Source organism: Carassius auratus, chromosome 34 (assembly GCF_003368295.1).
Source record: "Carassius auratus strain Wakin chromosome 34, ASM336829v1, whole genome shotgun sequence".
In the NCBI taxonomy this organism is placed as follows: Eukaryota; Metazoa; Chordata; class Actinopteri; order Cypriniformes; family Cyprinidae; genus Carassius; species Carassius auratus.
In genome coordinates, this window is record NC_039276.1 from 7,181,126 (window position 1) to 7,205,291 (window position 24,166).

The 24,166-nt window shown below is 36.7% G+C and overlaps 2 protein-coding genes across 13 annotated transcripts in view; one reads left to right on the top strand and one right to left on the bottom strand.

Annotated features, from left to right (window-relative positions):
- Positions 1-9,929: 9,929 nt before the first annotated feature.
- LOC113053034 (myosin light chain 1, skeletal muscle isoform-like) lies at positions 9,930-14,985 on the top strand. The gene is made up of 6 exons (XM_026217632.1): positions 9,930-10,159; positions 11,252-11,279; positions 13,277-13,420; positions 13,635-13,808; positions 14,262-14,339; positions 14,494-14,985. Exons 1-6 carry the CDS (start codon positions 10,031-10,033, stop codon positions 14,520-14,522), a joined length of 582 nt encoding a protein of 193 aa, XP_026073417.1. The 5' UTR covers positions 9,930-10,030; the 3' UTR covers positions 14,523-14,985.
- Positions 14,986-15,779: 794 nt separating this feature from the next.
- Positions 15,780-24,166, bottom strand: part of LOC113053035 (microtubule-associated protein 2) — an 86,687-nt gene continuing 78,300 nt past the window's right edge. For all 12 annotated transcript variants that reach the window (XM_026217644.1, XM_026217642.1, XM_026217641.1 and 9 more), the window contains 3 exons: positions 18,604-18,685; positions 17,496-17,608; positions 15,780-17,412 (listed from right to left, as the gene is read on the bottom strand). In XM_026217644.1, the coding sequence (XP_026073429.1) occupies positions 17,197-17,412; positions 17,496-17,608; positions 18,604-18,685 (411 nt within the window). In that variant the 3' untranslated portion in view covers positions 15,780-17,196. The remainder of the gene's footprint in view (positions 17,413-17,495; positions 17,609-18,603; positions 18,686-24,166) is intronic.

A 24,166-nucleotide genomic window follows, 5' to 3' on the forward strand; every position in this document is an offset into this window, starting at 1 on the left:
GGCATGTCGCAATCTCTGACAAAACCGGCGAGAGCGTTTGAAATCGCTGCCGTAAAACTTGTTGTAAAACTTCTTCTTCTTCTTTTTTAACGGCGGTTGGCATCCAGCTTAATGTGTTGTAAAACTTCAAACTTAGGCACATTTTTAAATAGTTATTACAGCTACAGAGGAAGGAGATACATATCGCCAATGAATGCGGTTTGAATTTGGATATGTGTCACATGGATATAGGATTTAAATAAAAAATAAAATACTTTCATGAACATTTTATTTAATGCTTGTGCATGACATCATACTAATAAAAATTATGTGCCCCCACTCTCTATTATAGATCGGTGTGTAGTAAACCAAATAAATATTACATGATAACGGTTAAATACTCTCTCCCTTTCTCTTTCTTTTCATGTAAGGATTCTAAGATTATTTGTACCAAGAATAATAATATAACATTTTATAAAATTATATTAATTGATCATTTTTAAATGATAATGTTTCATTCTGTTTTGACTTGCCATTTCAAAGACTACATTTTAACAATACTTAATTTCATTAAAATCTATGTGATCATTTAACCATTATAATGCAATGTTGTATTTATCTTGTTTATCATGGGTCACATAATATGCCGCCAGATCTTAGCCTGATTTGGGCCACATATCACCTGACTGATCGGATCCCCGCCGTGCCGTCATTGCCACCATAGACAGTAAAAGACATGGCTCAGCTCTGGCTGAAAGGGTACATGGCATTGCCAACAGGAGGCCAGCAGTGCCACCTTGAGGCCACATGTGGGCCAAGTCCGTTTGCAATGTGGGCAGTTATGTCATCCAAGCCTCTGTGATTTCGCAGCTTCAAAGACCGTTAAGATTTTTGACACATTCTGTCCAGAGGTGTTCTTTTCTCCTTTATGATATACACTATTATCAAACTACTTTGATGGGGTTTTATCAATATTTCCACGCACACAGCGTGCTCTGTTGACCTGTTGCCGCTGTGTGTAAAGTTGTAAATCGGCTCTGGAGCGAACATCTCTGTGAGAGATGTTCATTCTCTCATCGCTTACTCAACACTCTGTGCTCTGGTTGGTAAATTTGATTTCGAGGGCTTAAGACGATGCACAATGATTGTTGAACAGCTGCTGCCATAATCAGCGTTAAAATATAAATAAATACTGTAATATTGTGTATTGTGGTAACTGCATGGCATCATGAATGCACATTATAATATATTTATAATAAGTTTCTTTGAAAATAACATCTATTTAACTTAAAATATCACCAAAAATTGTTATAGAAAAGATTAATAAATCATAAAATATAATGAAATTCTGTCTAGTAGTGAGATTTCATTTGCACTCTAACAATGTTGTGTCGTCATGAGGGGGAGGGGGGGTCACGTCATACCGCATTACTGGGATCTTTCATTTATGCAATTTTAAGATAATCCATCAATACAATAGGTTGTATTTTTACACAGACATCTGATCAGATTGCAGTGCTCCCCAACCATGCATTCACATTTGCAACTCAGATTAACAGTTTATTACAGTGAGCAAATCCCTGCTCTTTTCCTTTCCTTATGACAATAGTGGGCACCTCTATCAGGGGATTAATACTGGTGCAGGACTTTTGCTGAGCATGCTGGTAGGGCTCAGTGCCAAGGCCGCCACTCTGGTGGATTCAGCAGTCTGTCAGAAACTACACATAATGTGCAGCACCATTCAGCAAGGATACAGAGCTCAGACAAAAACTACATAATTTCTGTGTGACTTAAATAACCCCGAGCTTACATCTCGAGGTCATAGGTCAAATCTGTGGCAGGTTGTGCCCAGTGACAACTTGACCACAAATTAGACCATGGTATGTGTGTGTAGTGCAATGCATAATAAAATCCACTGATCCTACTAACAGTTATGTGTTACACTATAATTAAATAATTAATGTAGATTTTAAACTCTTTCAAATCAGCCTACTTTCTATTTTTGTGGTTTTTCTGTTCACTTACTCATGTCCAAATCAACTCTTAACTAAGGGAGTTATTGTAACATTTCTAGGTACAATCACAATTTGTTTTGGCTCTGGCTTCATGCCACACCACAAGTTAACTGAATAATACCCTTTCAAGTCAGAAAAGATAATACTGTAATTTGTGTATTAGTTTAGTTATGGTTAAGTTTGTATATTTGTGTAATTATCGTGGACATTATTTAGAGCTATGTAGGCCTATTTCATTATGGAATGCTGTTTTGTAACACTATCCTATATGTGTGTGTGTGTGTGTGTGTGTGTGTGTGTGTGTGTGTGTGTGTGTGTGTGTGTGTGTGTGTGTGTGTGTGTGTGTGTGTACTAAAATAACACTGGTCAATGAAGAAATATGCTATCGTGTAGTTACGGCCTCTACCAGCAGAGGTTTACTGTAGAAAATAACCAGCCAAACCATGAACCATCGTTTTATACAGTCCACTCCACTGCCCTCTAGTCGTCATCCTGTGAAAACTCACCTTCTGTTGAGATTCCTTGAGACAAATCTGTAAAATGAATTCTATGTTATGATTAAAATGAAGTCAGTATTTTTGAGCTGGCATTGTTATAATGAGGAAAAACTTAAAATCAAGAATATGTTATCCACTGAGTTATTATAATGATGTTCACTTAATTTACATATGTAAATATATATTTTGTGTCATAATGTACAGTAGCACAGTGCATAAATTCAGCATTGTGCTTCAGTATCAGGGTGAAATATCTTTAATAGCCATGTGTTATGGGATCAAACCATCATGTTTACATTAACAAATTCTCCTGTAATATGATCCTTGTGTCTACAGTACAAAAGAAAATGAATGGAAAAAGCATTCCGGTCTTAACAGCCTCTGATTCTTCTGTGCTCCTTTTCTATTCTAAGAGTCTGTTGGCATAATAAGACGGAAAATTGCTAAGTGATTAGTAAGTATGGTGGTGCTTTAGAAATGCATAGCTTTCTATAACAGCTCGGCTCTGCATCCTTACACTCTAGAGGCATCTTAAACACAGTGAGTTTCTTCTTCTGGATTTTGGTGGGGATCCCATTTGCTGTTTTCAAAGATCCACAGCCATATACAAGGGTCCGAAAATAACCAAGGCCATGTTGGTCTCTGTCTAAATGCTTATAAGGCATGTCTCCCCTCCTTTGATAACAACAGAATAAAATAAAAGACAAATGTTTAATACCAAGCAACAACTTAATTAATATGAACAATAAAATAATGAATGTATTCAAAATTAATATAGCCATTTAAGAAGATTCCATTTCAGAAACTAAATAATAAATACATAAATAGTTTATATTCATTTCTTATTTAGTTGTTTAGATTTATGAGTGAGATTTTGGGCCTCACATTGTAATAAAAAATAAATAATTTTCATTTCCATTTTCCATTTTTTTTTTTCAAATTTTTGTTTTCTTTCATTATGCTAAAGAGTTTATCCACATCTCATAACCAATGCAGAACATTCTAGCAGCCTCAAGGATATGCAAATGATTACTTTGTATTTCATTCCATCTCAACACTTGAACCAGGAGTGATGGGGAGGCCTTTTTAATGACGTGTGTTTGTGACTTCAGCCATTCCAGGGAACTATAATAGATATTCTTTTACAGCAAGGGTTGCTTGGAGACCCTAACTGGAAGTTACAGCCACTTTCCAAGGCTGTGTGCTGCTTTGTTTAGCTTTACCCTTTATAATCTGTCTGATATGGCTTTAAGGGCATAGGCAGGTGACGCTGAATCAAACCCCTTAACCCCTCCCCAGAAAGATGCCAAGAAAACTCTGCACCTCTTCAGGAAGGGCTATAAATAAGGCCCATCTGTCCAAGGGCTAAGTTACAATCCCATTCCTTATGGAATTAGTGTGGAGTCCAAGAGGGTGAGTGGCACTGTTAGTTATGGGGGCTCACATCAGAACCACTGAGGTCTGAACTATGCAGAATCTGTGACCTCTAAGTCAGAATGCTTTTATTGCTCTGCCTTAAGGTTATCTGAAAATAACGCCACTCACTTCCTGCTCTATTCTTAAGACAGCAGCACCACGTTTGCTCACCAGAATGCAGTTTGTGCTTCAATATCTCTTATTCTAATTCTTAGTTAGAAGTCATAAACTAAGGTAAATATGTTTTCACACTATTTTTTATACAGTATGTAGGATTTGAGAAAATATCCACATATGCATACTTGTATCTATCAGCGCTATATCAAATATATCTGGTTATACACTGTGAAGGACAAAAGCGCTTTTCAGGGGAAAGTTAAAGGCCCACGCTCAGCTGTACTTAACTTTAAGTTGTCAGAGGATTTTTTGTATAATTTTGTGTCACTTTGAGTCACACTCAACATGACATCATGAGAATATTAGACTTTTTCCTGATCTAGACAGGAAGTGACAGCTTTATCTCTGAACCAATTACCTACAGTATATAAAGTCAGCTGATACTGTAGACCATTACTCATTTAGACACAGAATAACAAAATAGGAAGACTGACACACAAGATAACATGCAATCAGAATGCGCAGGTATTTTTACAGATGCTACATGACTGTTTTATTTACATATTTATTATTTAAAATTATTTACATATAGTATTTAAACATTACACATAAATTCTATTACACACTGTCTCTGAAATATGTGAGAATGTACTGTAATTTATGAGGCTTTGTCAAGGAGAGAAAAGACCTGTGGGAAGAAGCATATTTAAAAAAAAATCTCTCAGGTTCCCTGAGAATAGGGAATGAGATGCTGCATCCTTTAGAGGGCGCAATGGGAATGCTGTTAGCGAGCGTGGCCGGTGTCTGAAGCATGAATTAAAAAACATCAATGATCTTGACATTGAGAGACGAACAGGGGCGTTGCACAAGATCCGGGGCCCTATGCATAGGCTGTCCTAATGCCAATATTCCAGACTTTTCAAGGGCCATCTCTTCCTTTGGAGACCTGGTAATCAGTACTGGTTTTACCCCCAGTCCGACGCCCCTGGAGACGAAGCCTATGACGTAAGAAAATGAGCAACTGCAGATATAAAAGGGCACCTGTAGAACACATCATCCTCTTTTTTTGTCTGAGGAGATACAGGCATGAAATTGAAGCATGGCACAGGGATGCAGGGTGTCGTACCCTATTCTCTGGGAACCATGGTTACATGCCTAACCTGAGATGTTCCCTTTCGAAAAGGGAACTCCACACTGTGTCCTCTAGAGGGTGCTATGGGAACAATATACCAACACCGCCATGCTGAAGGACAAGCCCAGGTAACTGTTTCCCCAAGTCAAGACTTAAGGAACAGCATCTCTGCTAGTGAAACTGCTAGGCTTTATAGACTAACTCACCCGACAGAGTCTGGAACTCTAAGAGTGGAGGTCTCAGCATAATGACTCTCTAAACCAAGAGGAGACCTAGCTAAACTCAACGGCAGAGGTAGGTAGTGAGGCTCAAATAAAAATAGCCTACTACTTACATTACTGCCCATGACGGAGCTCTGAAGAGCGGATGCTTCAGCAGGAAGACTCTCTTAATAAAGAAGAAGACTAGCACTCAACCCTTTTAGAGAAACTCTTAAGATTGAAGGCATGACGACTCTCTAGAATGAGAGGAGACCTGACTACACTCATTGCTAAAGACAGTTAGGGAGTCTAACAAAAAGAAGAGGAGCCTACCTACCAATAGTACTGTCCAAGCGGAGCTATGAAGAGCAGAGTCTTCAGAATGACTCTCTTGAATAAGAGGAAGCCTATAACTCAACCCTATTAGAGAAACTATTAAGAGTGGAGGCCTCAGAATAACGACTCTCTAAAGCGAGAGGAGACCTAGCCACACTCAGTGTCAAAGGCAGTTAGTGAGGCTCAATTAGAAGAGCCTACTACTGCCTAGGCAGAGCTCTGGGGAGTGGCGACTCCAGCAGGATGACCCTCTAAAATGAGAGGAAACCTATCACCACTCAACCCTGGTAAGGGAGCTCTTAAAAGTTGAGGTCTCAGTATAATGACTCTGTAAAGCGAGAGGAGACCTGACAACACACAACGCTAAAGGAGCGACGCTGCATAAAAAATTAGCATGCATACCAAACTGTCTAAGCGGCGCTCTGGAGAGTTTCAGCAAAACGACTCTAGTAATGAGAGGAAGCCACAACACCTTCACCCAACAAAATCTACTTATAATGAAACCTGGTTCCCGACCTTCAGACTGGATTCTCATCATTGGTCAAGCCTCAGGGTCCCTTCTCTAAGCCCTTCTGCCCCTGGCCTTATGTAGACTGGAACTGTCCCTTTAGCTCCTTCCTTCTATTTCTGCACTCACCTCTTCTCCTTTGAGGAGGACCGCGAGTAGCCACACTAGCCACCTGGCCCTGTCTCTGACCCACAGACCAGGATGGGCAAGGTCCCTCCTCATGCTTGGGTGCACTTTGCCTACCTGAATTTACCGACCACCATCTCAATGTATGTGAGAGGGCGAAACCATTGTATCAAGAAGAAAACATTTTTCTATCTCCCCCCGATGTGCACCAGGTTCACCCACTGGTGCCTCTCTGTTGGCCCAACAGAGCTCTGTTGCAGCGCAACTCCACTACCGCCTTAGGGGAGAGCCCCTGACCCTGGTCTAGGTCCTTCAGCAAATCAGCCTGTTACGCCTGCAGTACAGACATTGTATGCAGGGGGGGGGCTAATTGATTGTCCCAATTCCCTTGAAAAAAGAGACAAATGAGATCAGAGCTTCCTCAATGAGAAATGCTCAAAACAAACGCACTCTGTTCCCTCGAGAGCAGAATGCGCATGCTCCTCATCCCAAATACATAACACAAAGTTTGTGTGCGTCATCTGGTTTCAAATTGCGCAGACACTGATCTGCACACTTCCTAAAACATCTAAGATTAGACATTTCTATTCTTACCATTCACACTTCAGAAACAAATGACCCTGAAGACAAAAAAGAGGATGATGTGTTCTACAGGTGCCCTTTTATTTCCGTAGTCGCTCATTTGCTTAGGTCATAGGCTTCCGCCTGCCAATGTCAAGTTCATTGTCATTTTTCGTTCATGCTTCAGACATAGGCCATGCTGACAGCATTCCCATAGCACCCTCTAGAGGATGCAATGTGGAGTTCCCTTTCGAAAGGGAACTACTAGAGGAGCTGTTCTTGAAAACACTGACCCATATCTGTGTCTCTTAATGTAATAAGACACCCATGACTAATGCCTCAAATAGTTTTCAATATATTTAGACACAGGAAAGACACTCTGTACTAATCAGTTTAACTTTTTGTGTTTTTTTTTAGCCATGGATACGATTTGAACTTAAGTTAGGATCAAAAATGACTCCAAGTGATAAGTTTAACCAAAAATCGTACAAACTAATAAAGCAGCATGTTATTTAGCAGCTAGAAAACATTTGCTGTTATAGAAAAACATGATGATTTCCTCAGCCAAACATGGAGAAGTGTTTCACCGTAGACCTTTTCACCTTGGAGTGTCTCCTCCCTCACGGTTGGCACGTCTTCCCTGTTGCGTTCTTGAAAAGATAATCATTTTAACATGACACCCTGCAGGGTTTTAACTGTATGATGGGCGAAAGGACGCTTACCTCATTAGTATAGCTTGTGTAGTCTGAGGAGAGTCAGATGAGGATGTTTTTATATATGAGTTGGAGTAGCATGTTTATGATGATGCAGAAGTTTTATATTGATACTCCACTGATGTTTGGAAAGCTCCATCTCAGGTTGCTGTGGAAAACAGGATATTCTTGTGCAGATCACATGTTACACCTTCACCAAAAAAAAAAAATGGCTTTCCTGATAGATTTGAACATCCTTAAAGTGATAAGTCGACCCAAAAATTTAAAAATCAACCCAGGTAAATCATACAAGTTGGGAATGAAGGCCAAAAATCTCTGTTACGCCAAACCTTACGCATACTAGAAAAGTTATTTTAGGACATGTTTCGTCGTCCATCATATTTAATAGTCATTAAATGGCTCCCCACCAACAAAACAACCATACCAAATAACCAAGTAGGCTAAAAGTAAATTAGCTGCTAAAATCATTAAGAGCTGAGGGGGTTGTTACTTCTGGTGGGCAGGTGGATGGGACGGGAGGGGGTAGGTTTTTAGAGAAGGTGCTTCTAGATGGCAGGGGTGAGCCCTGATGACAGCTGGGGGGCTACAACTGAAAGGGGGTCAGAGAAAGCAGGTCCAAGGGGAAAGCAGGGGGTCAAGAAGGGTGAATGAATATCTCCAGTCTCTCTTACTGGCCCACCTCTGGGGGTGTGGAAAGGGCCTACAACACATATTTAGATGGGAGAGAAAAGAGAAAACAAACTCTGTGCGGGGTAATGGGGGGTAACGGGCATCAGCAGCTGAGGTCTCCTCAAGACTTCAAGACTCCATTAACTCCCTTTCCCAAGAGTCCAGGCTGAGATGAAGAAAGACGTTTTATCACTCATTGTCACTATCAGATTTCATTCACTTCACAGTTTGATTTCTCAAACTGTCTGCACTTTGCTCATGCACTTCCACGGTCACCACATGATGATGAACACTGACACATTTCGATGCTGGAAGAGTTCCACTCTTTGACAAACATCTCTCTCTCTGCTCAGATAACCCAAAACTGAGAAAACCCCTGGCCTTTGAGCATGTAGTCATGGATAAGTCGGATGAAACATAGTTTGCATTCAGTAATTAATACATCTTAAAATAATATATAATAAATTCAGACAACATAGATTGAAATATGTAATCTGGACACCCATACAATGGATTTACATCACCAATTAAAGTTTGATTCTATTTATTCTTTATTCCATATTTTTTTTATGAAAGTGAAAAATGGAACAAAAAGAAGAGTAGAATATAAAATATCCACAATATAGTAGAACAATGTTATGACAAAAAAATTAAGTAAATGAGAAATATGTATAGCAACCAAAAAATTGAAAGAAATTAAAACTTAAACAATATAGTTTATATCTGTATAATTTATATCTTATATTTTAGCATCAACAAAGAAACCACCTTTCATTCACTCTCATCAAAGTTGTAGTTTTTAGAACATTTATATTAGTCCAGCAATGATGCTTTGCAGAGAACTTCCTTGTTTGGTTTCTGTCATGTCATTTTCACTGGGATGACCAACCATGTGTTCAGCAATGACTGCATCAGTTTAAAGACAATATGGGAAAAGGACATTGGGAATGTAATCGGGGACGAAGAGTGGAAAATAATTTTGTCAAATACAGGTAAGTTTATAAGAGAAGGGTTCGACATTTTTTTATTTAAATAAAACTTTGATTTAGCAGGAAAAGTCAAAATCAATCATCAAGTTTCAAACAAAACACTATTTATGAATATGTTATAGAGAATATATTACTATGAATATACAGCAGGTGATGGAATCTTTTTTCTTTCCAAAAATAAAAATAAAAAGTGTTTGTTTTGTCAAACTTCAGCCAGATGATGACTCTAAAGAAAACTGCTGTAGCGTCTCGCTATTGCTATGGTTACATCCAACGTTACACGGGAACTCATGTTTACGCGTTTACCCAAAGATAGAATATCCTTAAAGTGACTTTCGTTTACCTCAACAGGAATATGACTACAGTAAAATAATAATAATAATTTTAAAAAAGCAACCTGTAAACTGTGGGCACGTACGTCTCCAAGGAAACGGCGCACGCGTAAAAAAAATATATATATATATACAATACAATCAATATTAAAGAAAATACCCGGGTTGTTGTCTCGCCCTGAAGTTGAAATGCGGTTTACGACCCTTGGCTGTCCCCGCGCTTCGCCCCCTTCTCCAAATGCGGCGCGCGAGCCCTCCCCTCTGAAACCAACGACCCAATCCGATTGTGCATCAGTCTGACATCAACTCTGAAGTAAACTATACGCGTATATAAACGTCTATACTTACCCTGAGAATGCCGAGTATCCTCCAAGCCGTGGTCCACTCCCTGTGTTGATTCCTTCCCGGCGGACAAATAGACAAAAAAATTACATAACAAAATGGCACCTAAGAAGGACGCTAAGAAGCCAGAGCCTCCCAAGAAAGCAGAGCCCGCACCTGCCCCAGCGCCCGCGCCTGCCCCCGAGGCCGCACCGAAACCCGCAGCAGTAGATCTGTCCGGTGTGAAGGTAACCACTGTGATACATGACGTCAAACAGATAGATGTGCTGTGAAAGTTAATGGAATTTTCCCTCAGACTTTAAAGCGATTTTTTTCCGTTTAGCTGAAATTAAAGATTTACAGTTTTTACTAAATAACGAAAAATAATAAAAATAAACAGGTCCTGAATTGCTGTCTGGTTAGTAAGCTACATAAATTCCAACTCTGCACCAGAATAATGCTTTGTTATCATCCACGTCAGGTTCATTATAGTTCATTATATTTGTATTCTAAAGCCTCTCGTGTATTATTGCTTTATTTATGAAAATGTCTGCATGAAGGTTGCGTTACACTTTATAATTGCTTTCATAATGTGTTTTGCAGATTCGTTTGGAGCTGTAATAAAAGTTTGAGCCATATATTTGAATGTACTTAACCTACTGATGTATTACGCATATTATAATGGTTAATTACTTAAATCCTTATAATCAGTTGCCTAAGGTTGTTCTGTGTCCGATGACTGCAGAAAATACCTATTATTGGCGGATGATTCAGCACCACGGATAGCTCAGGATGTTTTTTTCTTCTTCTTCTTCTTCTGCGTAACTACAATCGAACGTCACACCCCTTTTCTGATTGGCCCAGATAGCCAAAAGTGGAGTAGGTTCACATGGCCAAACATGGAGGTCCTTACTGTTCTGTAAGCAGCAGAGCGACTAAATTAAGCATGCCAAGATGGGGCTCTTATTTTTCTATTAAAGCAGCTGTTTGTGAATGACTCACCTGTCATAACGAAGTTAGTGATGTAATGTATTTTCTCAGGTCCAGATAATAATTCATCATCTTCAGGCCATGCATTAGTCTCATTGTTTTATGTTGTGGAAAATTAATTTGCATTACTTAATATTATTTTACAAAATTGGTATTTCTTTACCATTGACAGTATATTATTATAATTATTTGACTTTGATAACTACACTTTGTAGTATAAAGCAGATTCAAACAAAGCTGTCATGAAATGTTGATCCGTTTATTTGAATTGACATAATATACTATGTTAAGCATATTATGATAAGTTTGAGTTGTAGGATAGAATAAAAAGTACCTCTGTTTCCCTGCAGGTCGATTTCAACCAGGACCAGTTGGAAGGTAGGATTATTTTTTATAGATTCCATGACCCGTGCTTACAAATTGTATTGAATTTGCATGGGGTGCGGTGCTTAAAATAATGAAGAATAAAATAGGGGAAAAAAGAAGAAAATTTTGTTAAGAAATATTCTAACTATGCCTTTAGGCTTGAATGTAATGGCACTAGCAATATTAATTCAAAAGCTTAGAACGTTTTAAGTGGTTTGAAGTAAGCAACCTGTGTCAAATTCCCAAAGTGTTCTGGGATTTACTTCCTCTGTGGTATAAAGGTCAAGCAGTTCCATGCAACTTCACAGTTAACTTGCACCATTGTCCAGGCCTGCGTCTTATGTGGAAGAATGTGGTCATTGCTCAGTGAGGGGGAGCTTTCAGCAGCCTGGGTGTGAGTTACTCTGCAGTCAGCATTCTGGCCTCACATGGTACTGCCTTTATATGGAGGGAGTTATATTCTTGGGAGAGCATATCAATTCCAAGATGACTCTTTGAATGTCTCCCCCCGCCCCTGTCACATCGTTGGTGGCAGCTGACTTTGTGCGGAAATCAGATGAAGCTATTAATCTTTTAGCAGATCATCTTCCAGTGAACCACTAGACTCATTGCCATGACGTCCATTGAAATAGTGAGCACTGATTATTATTCAGTCTGCTCATTTTTGGTTTAAATTAGCAGAATTTAATAAGATTGATATGTAGTGATTAACAAGGGAACCTGATATTTTGTAACGCATGTTAGCTTGAGAGATCCAAATAAAATATATGGTCTACAAATGCAAAACACAATAACTGTACTTTTTTTTATTATTATTGTTGTATCAAAAAATCTCAAATAAATAAAAACTGAGATAATCTGATTAGACAACTTTATCTTAATATTTAGAGTAATAGATCTAGATAAAACTGAGAGTGAAAACTTACTTCAAATCAATAAAAAAGCTATTTTTCTCACTTCCAAGGTAATGAGTTTCGCTATAGGCAAAACTTACATGATCTTTCATTTAATATGAATTATATAATTATATGAATATGATTATACATTGAAACTACCTCGTCAAAAGCAACAAATAAAAAATAAAATAAAAAATAACTAAAACAGACAATTAAAAACAACAAAAACTAATAAAAATGACAAAAACTTTATATAAAGTTAAAAAGTGGAAAATATGAAAATAAAATCTAGTTCATAATATCAACAAAAATTATACTACAATAAAACTGATCCCTAAAATGCGTAAAATTGTGCAGAGAAGTAAGCTTTTTTCATGTGAATGTGTGAAACTTCAGACTCATTACCACTATAAGGTTAGGCAAACAACTAGAAAAAAGTGCAGCAAACAGACAAAAAAATAATAATATGATAACTAAGACCAGCTTATATGATTACAGACTTTTTTTGTCCAACTAAAATAACTGGAAGCATGGGCGGGACTATCGGTTTGATCAACCAATAGCAGACAGGGATGTGTTCATGAAACATGTCTGAAAGTAGTGTGTTGAGAAATGACCAGTTTTGGGCTAGTATTTACTACAATTGTAATTATAATAACATAATTTATATGGGGATCAGAGAGATGTGGGTGAGCATGCCAGAGTAAAGTAATGCTACAACCTCCACATCTGTGTTCAGATCACCTTTTCTCCTGACAAAATTGGTGTAATGGCAATATTTCAATCCCCTGAATGTAAGCTTTTTCATACTCCAAGCTTTCCTGATGCACTGGTGACTTCATGTGCCTGTTTGAGTCATGAAAATTATGAAAATAAATCTAGGATTTATTGGATTGTTGGATTTCAAATCAGTGGGGGTTGAGGCACCAAAAGTAACTAAGTAACTAGCTGTTTTATGGATGGTAACTGTAATATTATTACTGAAATCTTATTAGTAATTAGTCACACTACTAGTTACTGCAAAAGGTAATATTATTACAGTAACTAGTTACAGCACAACACTGGAAATGACACACTTCACCTTTAACTAAAATAGTCTCTTCACAATTACAGATTACAGGGAAGCCTTCGGACTTTTCGACAGAGTTGGGGACAGCAAAGTAGCCTACAACCAGATTGCAGATATCATGCGTGCACTGGGACAGAACCCAACCAACAAAGAGGTTACAAAGATCCTGGGCAACCCTACAGCTGATGGTAAGCGGATTTGTTTTTCCTTTTCTTTAAACTTTTAATTAGCTTTCCCAAAAGTACCTTTAGTCAACATCAGCACTCTCAGAAGCTCTCACCATGACATATTTCAGATGCCTGTTTCTTTAACTGTAATTGGTAGAAGGTTGATGTGGTGACAGGTGCTTGTAGAGCATCTGCCCTCTGCGACCCCTCCATTCACTTTTGACCCCGTTTACAGATATGGCAAACAAGAGAGTCGACTTTGAGACTTTCCTGCCCATGCTGCAGTTTGTGGTCAACAGCCCAAACAAGGCCACATACGAGGACTACGTTGAGGGTCTGCGTGTATTCGATAAGGAGGGCAACGGAACAGTAATGGGTGCCGAGTTGCGTATTGTCTTGTCAACACTGGGTAAGGAGCCAGAAGTGTTTTTTGAACTGAATAAACCATTTAATTTAGATGCTACAATTTTTTCAGTGTAGTTGAGAACCATTAATATTATGATTCTAATCAAGTCTATTTTCAAGCTATAATAGTTTAAACAGTATCTGTCATAAAACATTTTGGGAAAATTAGGAGAATTTATTCAAATTTATTTAAAATGTATTCACTATTTGCACGGTATCTTTCAACATAATTTTTTCATGCTAGAAATTGAAAGAAAAGTCTTTGTTTATTCAAAATTATCACAGTAAAAATGAATTTTAATATATATATATATATATATATATATATAATCTTGTTTCCCCCTCAAACAGCTCATTGACTAACCTATATCTGAGTTTAAATGCATTTTTATGGCATGCATCAGTTTTCCATCTATTTAATGACCTGAACAACCCATTTTCCTCTCTTCTCCTGCAGGTGAGAAAATGAATGAAACTGAGATCGATGCCCTCATGCAAGGCCAGGAGGATGAAAATGGCTGTGTGAACTATGAGGGTCAGTTATGATCCTTTCTTTTTTGTCTCACTAAATATATATTACAGTAAATTGTTTTAATGGCAGACTGATTTATAGAATTAATATTTATTTGTTGTCCTGTAATTCTAAATTCCAGTTGTACTTTTTCTTTCAATCTCTCCATTCTGAACAGCTTTCGTCAAACACATCATGTCTGTGTAAGAAGTCTGAGTTGTGAGGAAACTGAAGCGTTTCTCCAGATTCCATGATGTCAGGACATCCACACAGTATTTCCAAAACCAACTCAGAAATGGATGAAAGGGACATGGATGTTAGTCATAAACAGTTATTTAGTTTTTGTGTTTCCTATTTTTCGTCCACTTGACTCCTATTTCTTTTGTCTATTCTTGGAAGCCATTGATATTTTTTTCCAGCTAATTTTCTTGGTGTTGTTCGTGCCGGGACAAGGCTCTCCGTAGCGGAACAGTTGGTGGGGGGTGGGTCATCGTAGTTACACAAAAGTATAAACCACCCACCTTGACCCCTCACTGTCTGGATCATAAAGTCAAAGGTGCTAAATATACTGCCATTAATAGACTGGCTGAAAACCCTCCTTCCCCTTTCCCCAGAGTCTTAATTTATTTTTTGCCTCTGTCAATTCTCATAATAAACATTTCACAAAGTATGTGTCTTCTTGTGATTAATGTTCTCATACTCAACACTCGAGGCAGTAAGGCAAGTGGCACAGGTAGGTTAACAAGACTGGATAATGAAAAATAAAATAAAAGTTTAACATAAGTCCAGAAAGGTGTACCAAGAAAGTTAAAGGGTTCAACTGCTAAGAAACTCAAATATGCAATCTTGTCACATTTTGGCCTGGATTAAAAATGCAATACAAGACAACAATCATGCATTTAAAAATCATCAGTTTTCACCAAAATAAAATATAGATTTCCCTTCAGTTTTTTATCAAAATAAAAAGTTCAATTGTTTAACACTGATAAAAGCAAATATATTGAGACAGGCATAAATATTATTAGAGTAATCTCACTGTTGCTCTGCTAAATTATATGTATGTATATAAATATATTAGCCATATCCTGATGCTAAAATTGACTGTAATTTCACCGGACAAACTAAGAAAAAGACATAACCTTTCAACAGAAATTTATTAAACACAGAGTTCACAACATGAGGTCTGCAAAAAAATGATGAAATGTTGTAAAATGTCAATTAAGTCTAAAGAGATTTTATTATTATTATAGCTAAGGAGACATTTTTGTCCTGGACACTTTCATTCACACAATAGATTTCCACTTTCCTAAAATCACTAAAATGCACAGCTTATACTGTAACTGTTATTGCTTTTTTAAAACCTGTAACAAGGCAATAATTCCATAACTATAGGTCATTACACATTTCACAAGCACAAAGTCCAAAAAAATAAAATAAAAATAGATCACACTAATGTTTTGTCCATTTTCTGTATTTTTATTGTCATAACTGTTAAGGGCATTTATAATCCATATCATACCAACAGGAGAAAAACTGCGTACATCTATGTGACCTTTTAAATACATTTACAGCAGCTGAAGGAATCGGGGAAAGGGTGGGCAAGGCTCAGAGGGGCCGAGAAAACACAGAAGCCTACGAATGACAGCTGTTCTAGAGGAAAAGGGGCAGGGGAGAACCACAAATGACGAGAAAAAATATACTGGAGTACAAACAGATTCAAGCGAAGTGAGTAACCTTCTTAATGTTGCGATTTGTGTGTTTCTTTTTTTCACTTCCTAAGACAGAAAACTAAGCATCCAAGCAGGAACCGGCAAACAAACACAGGGCCTAACACACCGACAGATTCCCAAGAATCAAATGAGGGCCGCAGGACCACCCATCTTGCTCAGACAGATCCGTCCCAACTGAAAAATGGCCGTACGTTTCACATTTCAAGACTGAGCAATTTTGAGCAGATCTTGCATGATTCATGTATACCTGGAGCCCTTGAATGTCTTTGCGTAACCGTAATATCATTGTTTTGTGTAAGTCGCAACACAAATCTGCTTAAACTGTGTACCGACAAAGATCCACGGAAGCAACGGTTTCTTAACTACAGCGAAGGTCATCCGAAATAATGTACAAGCTAAACATCGTCGCTAGTATCTACAAAACATGATGTGTTCTTTTTATTCAATGTTACAGCAAATAACTTACTAAAATCCCTTGAAATAGAAAATAGCCTCTTTTGTGTACTAGAATACATGCTCGCCATATTACCTAGTTTCATTTTTATGTAATTTTACAGGTATAAGTTATCTAAGGAGTAATCTTTTCTTTTCTTTTTTTTTTGATTGAGCATGAGATGTTGAGACAAAGAGCTGGCATATTTATAAATATATTCCCTTATAGTGTATTTCGTGTTTGATCTTACGTGACTCTCCGTTGAGATGTTTTCGAGTCCATGCACTGAATGGGCAAAATAACACGTGCAGCATGAGATTGTCGCGCCACATTCCCGAATATATAAAAAATTCTGATTGACAGACTTTTACGCAACACACCTGACGCTGACCCTAAACCAGAATTTGAGGCCACTGTCTGTACACAACCATAAAAAGTCACACGTAACATGGGTAATAAAAAGCACTGGTACCTCTAGCTAAGTCATTATTCATTCAAATGAACAACAACATCAAAAAAATCTATTTTTTCCAATTCAGATAATCACAACAGGGCTCTGCGAGATTGTTGGTTGATGAAGAGGGAAGTGTGAATATGGGAAGTGAATCTGTAGTCTTCCTTAAATACCAGAGGGAGAAAAGGTGAACTGTGACACCACTGATGGGGACTACTGAAGACAGAGCAGAGGGGAATGTCGAACGGAGGTGTTTTGGGGAATTCACAAGCCTTGTTTGGCCAGGGCAGCGGTCACATCATCGGCCAGCGTGGCCAGCTGCGGGGACTCGAGCATGTTGATGCTTCCGGACGAGGACATGTGGCTGTGCCTCTGAGGGGAGGTGCCACCCGACAGCCTGAGCGCCTCCATCACAATCTCTGCTCCGTGATCCACACGTGCTTTGGCCACATCGCGGAACATCAGCTTATGGCTTTCGATCTTAGGAAGCAGGAAACAGGAAGTTGGAGACGGTCTTCATGTATGATGTGGGATAGTATGAACATCTGCTTTTGTGCACTCACCTGTACATGTCCTCCTCCAGGTGTATGGTGGGCATTATCCAGGGAGCCAACCTTCGCATGGGCTTTTTCTCTGAAGCCAAGCTTCACACTCTCAATGCGTACATTACCACCGCCTGAGACACAGACAGAGTCATTAAACAATCAATCAATTTCTAATTTTGTCTGCTCAAAAAAACAAAACAATTGAACTTTTTATGAAGGTAAAGATCTAAACTACAGTTTTAAATGTTTTTTTAATGCTTTTGAAAGAAGGCTTTTATGATCACCAAGGCTAGATTTATTTGATAAAAATCCAGTAAAAACAGTCAAATTGTGAAATATTATTACATTTATTTAAAGGAACTGTTTTCTATACTATAATTTTTTTAATGCAATTTATTCCTGTGACAGTGAAGCTAAATTGTTAACAGGCAACCATTGCTCCAGTCTTCAGAAATCATTCTAATATGCTGATTTGGTACTCAAGAAACATTTCTTATTAATATCCATGCCGAAAACAGATGTGCATGGTTTATATTTTTTGAGGAAAACATGATACATTTATTTCAGAATACTTTGATGAATAGAAAGCTCCAAATAACAGCTTTTAACACATAAATAAAATCTAAATCACTTTTATAAATGTAAAAGGTATAAATGTAATGCCGTAATCACTTTAATGCCTCCTTCATTACTTTAATGACAAAAACATTAATGACTCCAAACCTTTGAACAGCAGTGTTTTTATGAAATCTTTATAAAGTCTAAAAATAGACCTATATAAAATCTATGTTCTTTAAAATTCAATGGGGGAATGCATATATATATATATATATATATATATATATATATATATATATATATATAAATTACAATCGCTGTCCAGTGTTCATCATTGGAAAGGTCTTGCAAGATTCACATTCACAAATTCACAAATTTCACATTCATAATCTGAAATGGCCGAATTACTTTGGCAAAGGATGGCATTAACTACTTAAAAACCACAAGGTGGCACTGATGTATCATCCAATATTCTAGCTCAGGCATTACATGCTTTACAAGCAACCTGCATGGCACTGCAAATTTCGGGTCTGTGGTTAATATTTCCAGAACTCATTAGCATGCTCACCTGGCCTGTGGCGGATGTTGTCCAATGATCCACACTTGGAAGTCACATGACTAAGATCAATCTTCTTAGACTGAATTTGAACCTGTGAGAAACACCAGAGTTTGAGAACAAAACATAAAACAGAAACTGAATATCTTCTTCACATATCATGCTATATATATATTGATTTTTGAATTTTTATATTGAATTGATACATTTAAATGTAAATTTGCTGGTTGCACCACCTGACCATTAGACCATAATTTAAAGTTGCAATTGTTTTACTACCAATGTTGATTATACAGTCCAATATTTTTGAAGAATAGGACTCATACCATAATAAAATAAACAAATATATATATACATATGTAGATTGTATCTTTAAACAATTTAAAAGCTTTTAATATTTATTAAAATGTATTAAAACATTTTCAAAAACATGAATTAACATGACTTTTTTTAGTTGGTTTAACTGTAACTCTGGTCGCGACACCTGACATTTCAAACTCAATTCAAATCTAACAGGCATTAACTTGGATGCCTATAGAAATGTTTGACCCTGTGCTCATGGTTATAGATACATTTTTTAAATCAAATACACATTTTTATAATAACACATTTTCAAAGATTTCCAGGGGTCATACCACCTGACATGATTGTTTGAATCAACCTCATCATTACTCAAAAATGTCAAATTATCTAATATTTATGGGAGGGTGACTAACTTTGTTACTGCAATAAGGGGTCATCAGGAGTCTTCTGTGTGTCATATGCTATCACATGGCTTTCTTAAAGGAACATTGCATAAAATTGCATTTTTATGTCAGTCGCTCTCCCTGACATTAGTAGAAGTAAAATTTCCGGACCAAAGTTTTTAAAGTAATAGAATAGCTTTGAAATAACACCGATACAGTATTTCCCCTCGTTTATAAGGAATTTAACATAAAATCATGCCAAAATATTTGATTAGGAATTTAACTGAGAAAATTAACATTTATTTATCAGTTTTGTTCTCTGCTTGTATGTTCGGACGGTCTCACCACCTGACATTTTTGGTCTTTCAAACACCAAAACTAAAAAAATCTATTGAATTTCAATAAAATGAAAAGGGTTTCTTATAAAGGACATATTGTAGATCCATTTGATGTATTACATGTATTTATTCAAATAATTTTTAGGAAAATAATGAATTCGGACACAAAAAATACACGTCATGTCATTGACCCATATATATATACACTGAGCAATAAATGATGAGTTAAAAAGTCACAGAGAACTACACTGCTAAATGTGGTTCACTATGCCAGACATTCCAACTTTTAAATTCAGCTTGGATTGAGATCGTCCTCCCCCAGTGTTGGCAATCCTGACTAAGCTGCAAATCAAGCAGAACTGATCCATATGCTGAAGATGCCATAACATTAAGGAAATCAACGTACAATAAACTAAGCAGACAGCATAAGTAACGTTTTCTGGAAACCAAACCCATGACCTTGGTGTTGCTAGCATCATGCTTTACACCTTGTGGTCATTATTGCTTTGTTGTAATAGTCACTCACAGTGACTGACTGCTGCTGCGAGAGGAAGAAAAAGCAAATCTGATTGAAGCACAGACATGACTCAGCACATACGAGCTCTGACATTTAGAAAACACCAGTTAAGTCATTTGTGTTGGCAATAAGCACAATCGGAAATAAGAGAGAGACTACAGCGTGAGCTGACTAGGTAGCACCAAAGCCCTTTGGGATATTTTAGGCATAATTATACAGCTGCCTTCGTCAAATTGTGAGTCAGCAAAAGCAATCCCATAAATTCACTGCAACATACTTAGTAAAAAAATTTAAAAAATAAAAACAAAGTAAGAGGATAATGTCAATTATTAACATGCATGTTGAAAATTACTATGACACTCAAATTTCTTTCAAAACAGTTAAGGGTAATAATCTTAGAGACCCCGAACTGTAAACTGCAGTCTACATAGTAGACATACAGTTAAGAGTTTCCATCTCAATTATGTGGGCAGAAGACAGGAAGGTAGCTTATTAGGTTATGAAAAAAATAAAATAATAATAAGTAAGTATAATACAGGAGACCTTGAAACCTAAAGAAAACAAGAATGAGAAGCCATGAAGGTTTTTGGAATTACTCCATGGTACAGTCTGTTAAGCAAAACTGTAAATATATAAATTAACAGTTTTTTTACTCTGAGAAATTGGAAATATTGAAAAGAAGGGCTGATGATGTGTTGTCTTGTTTTGATATGACTTCTATACAGTTGACACAAGTGTTGATAGGTCAACATAAAAACACCTGCATTACAGTCTACAAATAAATGCATATGGGGTGTATATATTTTCACAAGATGAACAACAAGAAGGGACTCCAGTTTTGTATATTATCCCATGTACAGGTTTTTTATATTATATCTGATGTGTGTGTTCATTGAGATTTCATCTATATGATGTTTGATTCTGCCAGGGTAGGCATCTTTTCCTATCTGTAGCTTTGAGCATCCCGTTCATCAGAAATTAGTCCGGAACATTTATAAGTTGGAAGTCTGGGATCTTCAGATCCAGAAGAGAAGCAAAATGTTCATATTTAATCCTAATGGACAGAGTAAAGGTTCAAAATTACGGAAGGTCTATTGGCTTTGGAAAAGACATTTGTAGAGAGGAAGCAGTACACACATTGACTGTATGTGACTGTAAGTCCAGCTTCTTGTTTTAAAATTTCAATCTAAAAAATACAAAGATATGTGTACATGCACACGCACATACAGACAACTGATAGCCATGCACTTATGAGACAGATCAGTATTCAAAGACATCCCATAACTCCAACCGAAGATGGACCTGATCCCACTGACGATGTGCTCACAGCACCTGTAGCCAAAAATCAACCAAGAAATACCAGCAATAAAAGTGAAGCACTGACGAAGCAACAAAGTTGAGCATAGGTCAACTTTATGCAAATGTGCAGTAACACAATGCAGCGACTACCATTTAGCATTGGAGAGAAATGTCTGCCTACAGTACCAGCAACCAGCAGTGCAGAGACGTTGTGATTTGATCACTGTCACCATGAACACCCCACTGAAGGGTCAAACTACAGCAGTACTCATTGTTGGCACTCTTTCCAACAGTTAGAACCCCATATGCTGCTTCAACACAAATAACAAATTATTTGACAAAATAGATTAGTAATAGTAACTTTTTCTCTCTCTTCACATCATAAAATAATACAGTGTGTAATTGTATGACCTGTCAAATAAAATAAAAGAAAAAATCATTTAAATGACATTTTAACGACAATGCTCGTCAAGTCACCAACAGACTCTTTATTTATTTATTTCTGGTTATAAACTAAATTCCTTAAGTATGATTTAAGTCTTATATACTACATTTTAAGAATTTAGGTATGATATTATCTCAACAGGAATGTCCAAATAGTATTTATTAAATATCATCATTACATTTATTACAGTGGGGGGGAATCAGAATCATTCTTAAAATTATGAATTAAATTATAAAGTTTATTAGTTAGCATATATGTAAAGTAAAAATATTTTAGATGTGTTTGAAAAAGAACAGATGCAAACATCTACATAACACAGCTTTAGAATTTATGTAGCTTTTAGATATTTTAGTATATCAATTTTAATGAAGAGTTCTGACATTATTAAACAAACAAAGAGTTTTTTGTTTTTTTGAGTTTTCAGACTGTCCTTGTCTGCTTCAGTGGCCCACAGTAGACATATTATGTCACTAAGGCACAGAGAAGCACAGCACCCTCACCCAGTCTCACCCTTGGGCAAACACAGACTGGCAGTGGCCGCTACATGCCCGGTCACTCAACCCTGAGAGATTGTGGTTCATGTCACTGTCTCTTAGACCTTTTCTGTGAGTGACTATGCTGGGGAGACACCGGCTGTCATCCAAGGGTGAGGGAGCATTTGGGCCCAGACAGATTCAGGCCATTGCAGAGGTTATACAACACTGCTGAGTGCCCTAAAATGAACTCCAATGCCATTTATTACTAGATGATTCATCACTGTAGAGTCTACAGGAATCACAAGGACTTCATAAACTATAGCGACAAACTTAAAAAGTGAGTATGATTTCAATGTTGCCTTTTAGTATTTTTTGTCATTGCTTACAAGGGGTGACACATAATTTACATTTTGTGTGTGTGTGTTTGTAAAGGGCTTTTTAATTATTATGACTGTTCTGATGAAGAAGAAAAAAAAACATTATTAAACATTATTATTAATATTATCATAATATTATCTATTCACTCTCTGAATTTATTTGACTTTTAGAATTTATTTGGACAGAAATTAGCTTTTCTTTATTTATGTATAAATTCAATATGAAATCAAAGTTGTACACACTGTACTAAGTAAACATAACTTAATTATATATATAAAAAATATTTGGAGGAAAAAAAAACTCCACTAACATTATAAATGGGCTTCAATGGGGGGAAAAGACTTTAAAAGTAACATAACAAATACACACTCAATAGAAATTTTCTCAAATGTATATGTACAAATTTTCCAACTTATCCAAATCTAATAATTTCATGATAGAAAAAAAGTCCTGACCAACATTTATCTTCATTTAATACTGCTGAAAAATTAACTTGTTTTAATATTGAGCTGCTTTCTCAAAGTTTTTACTTCAAAAGTACAAGAAAACCAGAGTTTCCCCCATTAAAAAACAACACACATCAGTTTCTCAAGAACTGAAATCTTACACAGTGTCTAAGACAAACACATCACTTAATGTCCTTCCTTATTGTTTCTCATTGCAGTCTCCCACCCCAGTAATCTCAAAATCTCATGCACCGCTGCACTCTGCCACAAGCCAGACATAAATATGTCACTCCAACACGCAGCCTACACCCTGGACATTACAGCAAGCTTGCATGAAATGACATAAAGACACAAGGAGTGTTTACATCACAAGCATGTCCTCATTGTCCCGGCTGAACTCTGTTCAACCTGGAAAACAAACTTTCCCTTAGAGACCATTATGTCCTAGACATAAAAACCACCCTGGTGCATATCTGTACACATGTATTCTCCACAATCCCAGGATGCAGTCCAGTTGTTCTACATATAAGTCTGGGGTCAGTAAGATTTAATGGTTTTGAACTCTCTTTTATTTAATCAAAAATACAGCAAAAACAGTAATATGGTGAAATGTCTTTAAAAAAATAATATAAATATAATACAATCATGATGTTAATATTTTTGCTGTAACATTATAAATATCTTTACTGTCAGTTTTGATCAATTTTATGCATCCTTGCTAAATAAAACTATTAATTTATTGAAAAAAAACCTTACTGAACCAAACTTTTGAACAGTAAAAATATGAGCAATATAACATAAACTTACACACATAATTTAATATAATGCAATAAATGACACATTTACTGTATATATTGAAACTATATAACTTTAATATATATTTAGGAGTGTCAATTTAATAATTATTTATAATAAAAAAAGAAAAATATGCACTTAATTGAATCGTCTTGCCATATATATATATATATATATATATATATATATATATAT